The 13,959-nt window shown below is 37.9% G+C and overlaps 1 protein-coding gene across 2 annotated transcripts in view; it reads left to right on the top strand.

The window, feature by feature from the left end:
* Nucleotides 1-13,959, top strand: part of LOC5572327 (angiopoietin-2) — a 541,823-nt gene that overhangs the window by 489,138 nt on the left and 38,726 nt on the right. The window contains exons 3-4 of one of the 2 annotated variants that reach the window (XM_021846146.1): nucleotides 5,680-6,663; nucleotides 6,736-7,015. In XM_021846146.1, coding sequence (XP_021701838.1) covers nucleotides 5,680-6,663; nucleotides 6,736-7,015 — 1,264 coding nt within the window. Of the gene's footprint in view, nucleotides 1-5,679; nucleotides 6,664-6,720; nucleotides 7,016-13,959 lie in introns of both variants that reach the window. The other variant, XM_021846145.1, reaches the window with a different exon arrangement.

The raw sequence follows: 13,959 nt of genomic DNA on the forward strand, positions 1-13,959 counted from the left end.
AATTTAGTTTAGGACTCACTATTCCAACTGAAAATCAAGTTAGAGAGTTCTCTGCTCCAAAAGATTAATTCCCCAATCCAAAAACATTAGTGCTAAGTACACTTTTAGACTTGATAAATGACAAAAACCTAAATCCTAATCCTAAAACAATCACTAATGGCTACAAGGCATCTTCTTTCGAAAGTTGTGAATAAGCCCAGGGTCTTCAAATGTCGTTAATAAAGATAGGGAAAATATACGAGTTTGGAAAGCGACTAAAACCTACGACTGCAGTTAATGAAGGCCAAACGTACTTTTCGGCTAATGAATCACCAATTAGCTGATCACAAAAGCTCGATTAAATGAGCACCTCTCAAGTGCTTTTTTTTTTCAGAATGCTCAACACATGCTGTAGATAAGCACAAATGGGTTGACGGAAGGGGACATTAAAGGATGAGCGAATCTCGAACTGCAAATCTTTCACCTAACGATATCCATTGATGCTCTAATGGTGGTCGGGATGCCTTAAAATTTATAGCTTTTGAATGGATTTCTTGAAGCACAGTCTTTTTATTAGCGGTTAGTTGGTGAATTCACTCAATGACAATCTAATACCGTGTCTTGAATCGCTATCGTCGTTGCCATCATCACAACCACTTACGCTAGGAACTTACTTTTTCAGCTTACCTCAAAAACAGAACTAATGGCAAACAAACAATAAAAGGAACTCAAGTCTCTTGTGACTTTCTTGAATCTTTTCAGTCACAAGGTAGAGTAGTGTTGTCGCTCTAACACAAGCTTTTTTGTAACATACTGGAAACTTAACTGAAACCAACAAACTAAAGCTATACATTGTTTCTAGTTGCAAAGCATCTTGTAAAACATGACTGTATTGCTGTTTCGACATCAAATTCGTGGGGAACTGCAGTTTTAGTTAAACATATATGAAACTGTATGGCATTTTGACATTTAAAAGCTTCTGAATATAATAATTGACCAAATGCTTTGAGACAGTTCATTGTAAGGTGTTGCAGATGCTGCATGGGTTACAATGTATGCTGAACACGTTGACACTATTATTATTTTATTTACTTAGTGTTACATCAATTAGTTTGATAAAACCTCGTTAACGATGTTACACCAATTTACTCGGTCCATGGCTGTGTTTCTCCAACACGTTGACACCTAAACACTGATTTAAAGAAGCTAGAAATATCTTTTTGATTCATATTACGGACCCTTAAGGCCATTAGAGAAGGAGTAGGGGGCCAGCGCAAAAAATGCCGTGGTATAAAAAAGCGTCAATATCCTAGAAAATCGATTCCCAAAAATCGTATTTTCTGAATATTAAAACGGCATTGTTGTTGTAAAATTCTTAACCGTTCAAACGTTGAAAATTTTCTCTCGCATTTTCTAAAAAAACATTAATTTTATCAAATCTTATGCTAAGCTATTTCCATTCAAATCCATTTCCATTTCTCCCAAAAAATATTGCAAAGTTCATCAAAAGGTCTTCAGAAGTACATCACAAATTGCGTCAGAAATTCTTCTATGTTTTTCTATGTTCTATGTTTTAAAACTAGACAATGGACTAGCATGCTGAATCGGGTATCGAACCCACACCCCATGACACGATGCGCTTAACTGCATGACGACATTAATTGCTCGACTACGAAGCCCACAATCATAAAACTTCGGAGTTCATGCGAAACTTTTTGTAAACATTCAGTAAAAATTCCATCCGTCTTAACGCCAACCATTGCCCATTATAAAAAAAAAAAGGAAAAAGAACAATAATTTTTGTAGTAAATCCTAAAATCAGTTTTTCTGTAAGGTATACCGTCAGGAATTTTGTTAAAAAGTTTCACGAATTCTACGGTTAGTTCTTGAAGTTTACTTAATTAAGTAAATTTTCCCGAATTCAGTTTAAGGTGAAATTATACAACAAATTTCTTCAGAAATTCTTCCAAAACTTTTGTATTTGTTTCTTCAAAAATCTAATATAAATCGTAAATTGATATTCAGTGATTCGCAAAGTAATTTGTAAAGGAATCTAAAACATTGAAGAAATTTTCGAACCAAAAATTAAGACTTGATTGATTTCTAGATGTCATTTATGGAAGAAACCCGGGATTAACATTCAAAAAAATGGGGTAATTTCTAGAATCTGAAAGAAAAGAAGAAATACTGTGAGCAACATCGAATTGTTTTGACGTAGGACTACGTCTTTCTTCTCTATACAGGAGTGAAATTGGAATTTCAAAACCAAGAGCGTTACGTTGGCATGCAATATTTTAAACGTTTATAACTTATTACTGGCTTAACAAAATTCCTTGATTAGCACCTCAATCGAAAGACAAGGCATCAAAGGGTCATGTCGTTTACTTACTGAATCCCACATACCTATCCAAATAGTTTAATAACTGTTTTAAAAGAGAACGTTGATTTCAAGCAAACCTATAAATAGGGGTGCTAAAAAAACAGTTGACTTAATTTGCTTTCACTCTCCGCTTGGATCGCATCTCAGCAGGCAACAGATCGGCTTGCTCTGACCAGGAGTGCTTCTCAGGCACAGACATCGATAGCGGGGGGTCCCGTTTGTCTTGCTTCGCTCAAATCAAACTGACCGTCGACCGACCGAGAGAAGATGCCGTCTGAAGCCAAAGTCATCACCACTGCTGCCGCCAAGAAGAAGAAGAGGAAGCAGGCTACCGGAGAATGAGATGGTTGTGGCCGCCATTGCAGCCCTAAATGAACGGAATGGGTCTTTCCTGCAGGTGATCGAGAAATACATAGGCGGAAACTACAACTGCGATGTCGGCAAGATTACAAGATTGGCAAGTGTGAAGTGAAATCCTGGGAAACTGTGGCTGGCATCCGAGAATCATTAAACCTCATCGGGCGAGAAGGATTTCAACCAGTGCGCCATCAAAATGTGTCGGTTTTACTCAAATTCAACTACTCAATCGGCCCTTTTCAGGGCCAACAAATGTGTTATTTGTGTAATATTTCCTAATGTGTTTACCACATACTTGCTGTAATCTCTTAATACTGATTTATTACGAATAATCGACAATACGGCAATTTGAAGCTGTTTCCGAGAACGCTGCTACAGTGCCGTCGGGATGCAATAACAGCATAATGCTCATCTTGTACATCCCTTGCCAAGACATCAATGCCATATAGCCTATTTCTAACATGTGCGTCGTCCAAATGTGTGTCCGTGTTACTCGAATCTCACCGTTCAATCGGCCCTTTTCAGAGCCAACAAATGTGTTCTAAAGAGATAATTGTGTAATATTCCCTAATGAGTATACCACATACTTGCGTTGATCTCTTAACTCTTCTAGTTGCATCATACAATATCTCATTTGTTATGGACAATTCAAAATTGCCAATTGAGGCCTTCCTTAGCCGAGTGGTTAGAGTCCGCGGCTACAAAGCAAAGCTATGCTGAAAGTGTCTGAGGTCGATTCCCAGTCGTTCTAGGATCTTTCCGTAATTGGAATTTCCTTAACTTCCCTGCGCATAAAGTCTCATGGTACCTGCCACATAGCACCCATCATCTATCATCAAACATCCTATCATCTGCAAAAAGCTACCGCACTGTTGTTAGAGTCTGACTCAGAATTGATCAAAGTTGTGTCCATAGTAGTCCCACGTCAACCCCGCGGTAATGTAACAGACATTACCCACCCCAATTTTTTGAAGAAATTTATGGAACGCTAAGAGAATTTTCTGCGAAAAAAATGTAAAGATTTGTGGAGAATTTCTCTGAGGAATCCTTAAGAACATTTAACAAATAGAATTATGTTTATTGTTTTTAGAGAAATCTTGTGTATATAAGAATGAATTTTTAGAGTAACACCTGGAAGAATCATTCAATGCGTTTATGCAGGAAGTTCTGATAATTTTTCTGTGAGCTTTTGAAGCAACCCTTAAAGAGTTTCCAAGACATTTTCCGGAAGATTTTTTGAAGAAATCTGAAGAGAAAATGAAAAAGATCCTCAAATGCGAAGTTGGAAAAACTGTTGGTAAACTTTCTGATGATTTTTTGGAAAGCATCCTTGCTTGATGATCTCTGAGACAATTTTGGTGAGATTTCTGAAGTATATTGGAGAAATTCTCAGTATTTCTAGAAAATCCTAAACAAATCATTAATAAACAACTGTATGATACTTGAAATTAACGATTGAAATTTGTATGTAAGAAGCACGTAGAGCTCCTTCCTGGAGAAATGTTTAAAAGGATTACCTATTAAAAGATTATTTAAGCAACTAGATACAGTTTTCAAGCAGGAACGCCTTAAGAAACTTCAGGAAAAACTGATGAATAATAACTACTAAGAGCTAACTACTAACGTTCAACGCTCCGTCATCGTTATCATTGAAACTTCAAAAGCAGTTTTTCGATTCAAAACGGAAAATTATTCGATGAAAATGTGTTCACTGTGTTTCGCTTAGAGAGTAGAATACAGTGAACACAATTTCCAGTAAATATTCTTGATTTTGAACGATTGATTCCTTCGAGCCTTCAAAGTACTTAACTTCTAAATGGTGGGTGATGATTTTGATTTCACTATATGAACAATCTATATAAATAAAAATGGAGTTATGTTTGTATGTCACGAAATGGCTTCCAAACGGGTCAACCGATTTGAATGATTACTTTTCTGTTTTGTTTGTCACGTGTTCCGACGTGTTTGTGAGTATAAAAATCCCAGGATATTCACCGGGAAAGTCGGAAAAAACGAGCGTGAACGGAACTGTCATTTTGTATGGGACGATTCATGGCGTTTTTCAACAGCCTACTTGATGGCAAGACGAAGTTTGCCGGGCCCACTAGTTTCAAATAAATAGAAATGTGTGGATTTTTCATGATTCTTATTCTGGACGCTTCCTCACTTTAACATAATATTGCGGACACTGTGGTTAGAATTCCGGACAGTTCAAGAAAATCATAAAAAAGTAAAACCATCAATTGAAATCGTCAAACCAGTAAAGAGACATCTAAGCCTGTTGGGCAATATAAATTGCATATATGTATATCTATGAAAAATACTTATTAAAACAAGCCTCGACAATGAGAACTTTCGAGCAGAAAAAAATTGAAACTTTTCGTAATAAATGTTTCTCATTCACAGTAGAGAGTCCGGATTTTGAAGCTGTCCGTAATATACATCAAAACGGTACTAAGGTGAGGAATCAAAAATATTGGGAAAAAATAACTTAGATATCCAACATATGGGAGCAAAAGCTAAAAAAATGTAATTAGTAAAATTAGCTTGATAAGCAACACGAGCATTGCCGATCAAAACCTCCATGCAGTGAAAAAGTGGAAAACAAAAGTCTCACAACCTTATTCAGCAAATCATGCGACCAGCTGATAGTATACTGCATCCTTATCCTGTTTCTGTTAATTGAACCGTCGTTTTGCTCACTGGAGCGTCAAACAAGTAACTTCATCGTAGCAGATGCTCAAATAAACCTGTTAAAAATGGATCGTTCCGGGAAGGAACTAAATACCGCATACTTATCTGCGCAAAAATAAATGATAAGCCGACGTTAATGGGAGTGTCTTAATTTACGAAATTAAACGATTTAATCTGTTTTAATTGTGGGAATTAAACTCGACTCAGTCGAAAAGGAAAGGACAAATTTTAATCCACTTCTTTCACTTTTTCACGTTCCATTCCAACAGGGAGCAGCAGCTGCTGAATGTGTTCGAAGTAGTGGTATCGACGTTGGAGGGTAAACTCCAGCGGATAGACAACCTGGACAAAGCGGTGGAACACCTGATGCGACGGGTGGAATCGTTGGACAGTAAGGTGGGGGACAATATCCACAAAACTGATTCGGTCATCACTAAGCTCCGGACGCTGGACAGTAAACTGTCGGCAGCGGGAGACGATGATAGGCCAAACAGTGTCCGGACGGCCAAGTCCACGAACAGCTTGGACAGTCGATTGGTGTCGTTGGATCAGAAGGTTAGCGATATCGATAACAAGCTGAACGGACTCAAGAATCAGATCGACAGTAATTTCTTACCGCTGGACGATATAAATGCTGAAGCCAGTGAACGTAAGACTGTTAGCATGAATGTGGCCGAAATTACAAAGGCAATGCACTCAGAGGTGATGGGGCATATCACTAAGGAGTTGGGTCAACTAAGAGCGATCCAGGAAGGTATCGATAAGAAACTCCAATTCCACATCAACATCGTATCGGAGAATTTGGGCAAGACCATCAACCTGCTGAATGAAGTCCACGATGCGGTGGTGGACCACAACATCAACTTCAACTACAACTCGACTTCTACGATTCCACCATATGTGAAGGCCAGCAAGATCGACATCCTGGTGAAGCAGATCCGACCGATCATGTCCGTTTCGGAGAAAATGGACGAAGTGTGGGACGTTGTCGTGGGAACCAAGAGCTCCGTTGACGATCTGGTACCCAAATCGGATGCTCTTCTCACGCAGAACCAACGGCAGGAACGTGCCATCGGCGAAATTCATCACGATTTGAAAACCAAAACGAACCTGATCATCAACAACTTGGACATGGTGGAGAAGCGACTCAAGAAACAGGAAGATGACGTGGCAGTCTTGGCACAACGTCCCGTTCCCGCTGAACTTCTGATGGATCCCACGATTGACCGACTCGTTGAATACGATCCCAACCGGTAAGAATGTTTTTTTGATCAGCCATAAGTTAGCCTTTGTGATTAACAGTTACCAAGTTCCAACAAACACAGGTACTCAATCGTGGAGGACTTCACGGAAGCCCTGCCAACGACGACCTACCCCACTTCATCTTCGACGACGAGCACCAGCAGCAGTAGCAGCAGCAGCAGCACCACCACCGCTAGCAACGTGAATCTTCCCAACACGACATCGGCTTCGGCGCAGACGGTTCAGGCAGGAGGCAAAAACGTGTCCCGTAAAGGCGGAATCATCTTCCCCAGTGTGAAGAACAAGCCTTCCGTGCTCAACAACACCTTTGCCAGCGAGAGCCTGCTCTTCAAAGACATTAAGGTAAGCCTGTTTTAATTAGTATCATTTCAACCATCAAATTTATTTCTTATATCTAGAATCTAGATGTTCTGTGCTAGACAGACAATACTTTCATCCTAATTTGATTAAACTCAATTAAGCTATTATTAACATTTTGTTAATAACTTGTTATATTTGATTAGCCATATCAGTTCAGAATTATTACAGGTTAATTAAATTCACCTGCTTTTTAAAAAACTTAACCTAAATACATAGAGCTTTCTTCCTGATATTCCTGATGAAAACTAATTTATATTGGTACAACATACAATATATCTGGTCCAAAAATTTGTTTGATGATACGCACTGATGAGTAGTGGTAAGTACTGTTTCATTCATTTAGGTAGTTTCAAAACTTCCATCAGCAGCACGAGAGTACGATGCGGATTTCGTTTATCTTAACTCTAGTTCAACATAATATGATTTTATCACTCGAGCTCAAATCATTTTCGAAGGAAAAAAAAACCTTGAAAGTCATCAAAGGCTCCGGAGAGTTTAAGTTGATTAATATAATGGTCAAATGAAAGATCATTTTCCACAGTTTAGCCGCAATCATCATTTTTCACCGCTGATATGCCTCGGAATAGCTCACTTGAGCCATGATTTTTTTCTTCGCCGAAACTTAACCCAACGGTAATGAATATATTTTTTTGTGGTTTTGTGTAAAGTGAACCCGAACGATTTATCTCCTGGGGCACATAAATTATTCTTCCACAGAAATTAGATTGATGAACACTTTTTCGGACTTTAACGGAACAGGAATAACTTGTCCACCATTACAGTGAATTTTTCTCTCACGCCATCCGTGTTGTGCGCAAATCGCCCCGAAATTAATTTAAATAACTGTATCCCTTTCATCACACTTCATGCTGACCACAACTTGTAGATATGATGTAACGCCGATTCGAGCGAGCCGTCAACACGCTGATTCAGTTAATCTCCTTCACATCTCGCGGTCGGGGAAACAAATTGGAAGCGATTCATTCGATCAACCATAAACGTGGGCATAAAAGTGAACTCGTTAATTTTTCGGCTGTAACCTGAGCCCGTAAAGGCGACCGGTGTCCACCAGAACGCGGTGAACTCGTCGTGCGCAGTTCGAAGAAGTTAACGATGCAGTTTTACAGTAAACACGCAATAAGTGCGCAACTAGCCATTTGTAAGTTAATTTATGATCAAAGATTTAACAAATAATTAAGCACTAGTGCTGTTGGTTGTCAATCTTTGAAGCGTGCATCTTGAACTGATGACGGTTAACTTGATTGAGCTGTAAACGTTTTGTTTATAAGTGGCTTGATCGTTAATATTATCATGATGTTAATGTTACATGTTTAACCATTTGTTCGTAAAAAAATCTACTACAAAACTTTTCGAAGATGAACTATCCGTCTCTTATACAACACCATTATTAATTAAATTTGGGCTTACATCTCTTTTTTTATGATTGTGGTTGTCTATTTCTGTGGAACATGGAAGTTCTCTGTAGACCGCCAGAATGTAGAAAAATGTCTTTGTTCTTCTTTTTTCTGGTGTTACATCCCGATTGGGATAGAGCCTGCTACTCAGCTTAGTGTTCTTATGAGCACTCTCACAGTTATTAACTGAGAGCTTTCATTGCCGATCGACCATTTTACATGTGTATATCGTGTGGCAAGTACGAAGATACTTTATGCCCTGGGGAATCGAGGAAACTTACTTTACGAAAAGATCCTCTACCGGTGGGATTCGAACCCACGTCCCGGATTTGCTGGAAATCGGCTATGTTTGGTTTGCAAGTATTTCAGAATCCTGGCCATTTAGAAGGGTGGCGTCTTCAGCAAAGTTGTTCAGTAAGTTAAGGACTATCATTGTTTGATCTAGTTGATTCAAAATTTTGCCACTAGGCGCTAGTGAGCATGAAACTTTTGTTTTGAAGATATCTCAGGAGCCTGACCAGTTAGAAAGATAATGTCCTCGGCAAAGTAGTTCAGTAGCTCAAGGGCTATCATTATTTGAGCCGAGAAATAAAATATTTTGCCACCAGGCGCCGCTAGTGAGCATGAAACTTTTATTTTGCGGATACTTCAGGATCCTGACTTCTAGAAAGATGGCATCTTCGGCAAAGCTGTTCAGAAGCTGACGGCTATCATTGTTTTACCCAATCTCGAACTTCAAGGATTAAACAAAGAAACCATTTGATCTATTGAACAACTCTGCCGAAGACGCCATCTTTCTAAGTGCAGGCTCCTGAAATATTTGCAAACCAAATGTATTATGCTCACTTGTGCCACCTGGTGACAAAATTTTGAATCAACTAGCTCGAATAATGATAGTCCTTGAATTACCGAACATTTTTGTCGAAGACGCCATCTTTCTAAGTGGTCAAGATCAGTTTCATGTATAGAGCGGTATAGAGCGCTGCCTAGTGGCAAAATCCCGAATTTCTTGAAGACGCCATCTCTCTAAGTGGTTAGGATCGTGGGATATTCGCAAAACCAAGGGTGTTGTACAAAGTGAGTAGCTACAAAAATTTCGCGCTACAACCGAAAGGTTGACTTTCACCAAATCGTAATAGTGGGATGATAGGTTTTAAATGAATTCACACAGTAAAAATAAAAAAAATCTTGGATATCGAATGAGACTGGTTTCACCGCTCGCGACTGAAAATCGATCTACGGGGCTCATTTAGTCCCGATTGCCTTAAATTTGAACAGTTTTCTCAGAATTTATCAATTTTACTGTGGAACAAGTTTTTGTGTCAAGTGGCGAACATGGCTGCAGAATCGAAAAAAAAAGAAAACAAAATGCTCGCGAGCATCAGCATGCTGATTTACTCGCATCTGCAATGCTCGCGAGCAAGCGAAGCAAAAGTGATCCGAGAACGTGTTCGAAGCTGTTCAGAGTCAATTACGCTTTTCGAGAAAATAAAAACTGTTTCCCCTCCGAAATTTCTGGTTTTCTTGGGTTGTTGACTACAAACTAGTCTGCCCATAACTGCATATTTGGTTTGACTTTATTAACTTTATTATTTGTCACATTCGACATTTTTGACAATTTCGAGTTAATACCGGGGAGAGTCATCAAATGACAAATCCTTTCGATCAACTTACTGAAATCTGTGAGATTGTTCTAGAAAATTCGGAAAAAATTCCAAGTTGATATGTCACATTTGAAATTGTAACCGCATAACAGTCACATTGAGATTATACATGAGCCTCAGAATGCAGAAGCAACGAAATTTCTATCAGAATTATTTTCTGACTTTTCACCCAATATGCGATATGAGTTGAACAAAATTTCAGCCTCAAATAAGCACTTTTGAATTCTTAGTATTTTTTTTTTTTTGAAATTTTAGTTTCCTCCCATACTGCCATGAAATGCAAACTTGGTACCGTAAATTCTGGTGAAATTGATCACTGTGTCACACGATTTTATTTCCCTCTAATAGAGCACAGAAATCAATGCAACATATGTGAATAAACGTTGATTGTATTAACTATTGTCGAATTGCATGTTGTGAAGCTTTTTGTGTCAAGGAATGTTAATTTCTATGAAAATAATAGAAAATTCCATAATCGTGTTCTGTGTGGTATTGGCAGACATCAATTAACTTATAGTTTTAAACAAGGAGTTGGACATGGTGTCAACCTGAAAATTTGTAAGGATGCTTGAAACATATCCCCAAAATGAATTTTATCTTCAGAATTCGTACCAATTTGTTCATTTTGTTGTAATAATTGAATTTTTATAGATATCAGAAGATTCCTTCGAAAATTGCCTACATTTAGGCGTTTTCTGCGGTATTGTTGAAAATTAATTGTTTATTATTTCCATAAATTTTGCATTGTTAAGAATTTAGCAAGCATATTTCGATTCAGGAGGCCAAATTAAATAAGTAAAGTTGTTTTCACAACTAACAATAATTGTTTTGACAGGTGATCAATTTCACCCCGAAATGGAATTCTTTGATTTTTTATTTTAGAGAAGATTTTCAGCACTAAAATCACAACTGTATGAAAATTTGAGCATATAAACCAATGAGGCTCACCGTCGTACTTGTGTGTGTACAGTGAAAAGCAGGGTTGAAAAAGTCATCCTCATTCTACTGACAATCTACGGAATTGAGACAACATCAATTTCATTCACCCATGCTTTACAACACATTGCAAATGAACTAATTTCATCTTCATGATTTCAGCACTGCTTCATTTTCATATTTTTCATTTCTATTTCTTGCCCACACTCATTCGTAATCGGCCTCACTGAAAATGAACCAGCAATTTGTCATATTCATTCAGTTGCAAGCACAGGTAACAAAAACAAAAGTTCAGTCCAATGAATTTCATTCAAATGACAACAACAACAGTGTTTTGATTCGGTTCGGTTGTTTGATATTTTATTTTGGCTTCCTCGAATTGATTCAATTAAAAATTTGTACTTATCGGCTCCGCCATCGTTTTCGAAGCAGTTACAATATTAAAGGTAGGTAATAGTTTGTTACTTGGTGGATTTGCTATTATTCTGATGAATGTGATTATATTCCAGTGCTTCCCTGCTCGAAACGACGTTGCTCGGATGCAAAGAGGACTCCTCAGCCAGTGATCAGCTTCAGCAAACTCCTTATGATCAGTACCAAGACGGGTACCCATCCCACGGCTTTCTAAACGGAGTCCCAACTATGGCCAACCAACTGCACCAACAGCTCTAACTAGCTCTAGCCCACATCGTCAGCCGCCGCAGTCCCGTTCCGACAGTGGAGACGAACAGGAATTTTTCACCTCGACGTGTAGCACCGAATCTTTTGCTTCGTCCCCCGGGAGTGACATCCAGCGACACCTGCAGTCAATGTTCTACCTACTCCGGCCGGAGAAAGCACCCAAAGTGACCGTCAAACTTAAATCGTTACGCACTGGTCGCACACGGCATCTGATGGTCGTATCCCGGCCGGACCAAACGAATCTTCCATCAGAATCAAGTGTCTTCGTTAGCTTCGGTGCCACTGGCGACGAAAGTGAAGTGAAGGTAGCATGAAAGTGTGTAGTAACGGTTCCAGTGGATTTATCAATGTGGCCACCACGACGAGTGGCGTTGGTATGTGCCAAAGATTGGGGAAAAGTTCGGTAGGTGAGAGTGTTCGTCATGAAACGACTAATGAACGGATCAGATGGTCAGCATACACTGCATATTAGCATTTGAAAAGTGTCATCTGCCATCACTTAACGCTAGTTCAGAAATTCAATCTTCACCTGCAACGTTAAAATATATTTAAAAGCCTGGGATTTGTAGTCTGCACAAAGCAAGTTTACTGTACTTATAACATTTTTTATAAACTGTGATGTGAATATACAAATAAATACATGTAGTCATCCATTTATATCATGTATATTATTCGAAATACTTTACCAACCCATCTACCGCACCATTAGCATGGTTTACTGTTACTGTTAGTGACAAACAGAGTAGTAATCTGATATCAGTGTTTCTATCTAGGTGATTGTGGGGATTATCAGGCACTCAGAGTGGATAGTGTTCCTGGCTGACTATACGTTTCGTATTTAACGGTACCGTTTTTCAGATCCCGGCGGACTATTCCCCGTTTTAACATAAATTTTTAGTTGTCCCGTATTTTCAAACATGATGAATTTAAGGTACAGTGGGGTAAGTGGATACAGTGAAATCAACAGTGAACTTCATATTTATGTTCAGATAACATAAATAATGTAATTGTTACTTTATTCTGTGGATAAAAAATGAGGGACTAATACATTTCTGATCGGTATTTGTTTCGATTTTTCTGCTTTTTATATATTGAGTATAAGGGACTTGAAAATTTGCGACAAATGACCCACTTGACCCACTTGGACACAGGGTTTTCTTTTTGATTAGTTTCAGAAAAGTCTACTGTCAAAACCCAAGCTAATGGAAATCATGGAATTGCTCAAACAGTATTTTCCAAAATTTGAATTTCATAAAAATGTTCAATGTTTGTGCATTATTCGTCTTGTTTTATCTTATTACCATATAATTGACTTAACCAAAAAACATAACCATTAGGGTGTCTCATAATTACAATTTGTCAGATAATTTGAGGGTGCAATGACAGTTTAGAATATTACAATCAAACTTTTGTACGAGGGAGGAACTCTAAGAAATGACTTTTAGAGGTTGCCATGTTGAGATTTTTATAAAAAGTTCGATTTTTGTAAGATATGTCAGTGAAATATTTCCAGTTCAGCAAAATTTCGTAAAACCCACGGTTTTTTGTTATTTTTCCAGCTCCCTTGAGGTCTATCTGGGTAAAATCATTTACCATATATATTGCACGAAATTTTTGCACACTGTTTTATGAATGATCGCAAACAATGATTTTTCCAGCACATTTTTTGATATCATCAAAAGTTGGTATCAAACTTGTTGCTAGAATCATTTTCTAGAAAGATGGAAAATTTTGTAAGGCAAATTTTTGCCGAACACATCATACCCCTAATTTTATGCGTTTTGGAGTTATTCGAGATTTCCTGCGAGCAGAAATACGACTTTTATTGTATTGACAAACTTATTATTTTTTTTTGTGTAATAAATAATGGTGATGTTACAGGAATATACAGTATTGGACAGAATATTTGTAACTTTTTCGTTTTCTCATGCAAAATGATGAACTTTAGAGGGTTAGATCTGAGTTGTTTAGGACCTACTATGAATGATAGTTTCACAGTTCTTCAGGTGTAACTTGAATATCAACATACATTTTTAAGTGATTTTTCCATGATTTTTCTGGTTCAAAGGCAATAGCGGTTTGCTTAAAATGTTTTTTTTTTTACAAATTTCTTTAATTAACTTAACCTAAACAAATGGAAGGAATAACTTTATGATATTTTTTAAGCAAAGTTTTAGATTTTAACGAGCTTGCTAGAAACAGTTTTTGTTAAGGGTTTTTAGATTTTCAA

This window comes from Aedes aegypti, chromosome 2, assembly GCF_002204515.2.
Source record: "Aedes aegypti strain LVP_AGWG chromosome 2, AaegL5.0 Primary Assembly, whole genome shotgun sequence".
Classification (NCBI taxonomy): domain Eukaryota; kingdom Metazoa; phylum Arthropoda; class Insecta; order Diptera; family Culicidae; genus Aedes; species Aedes aegypti.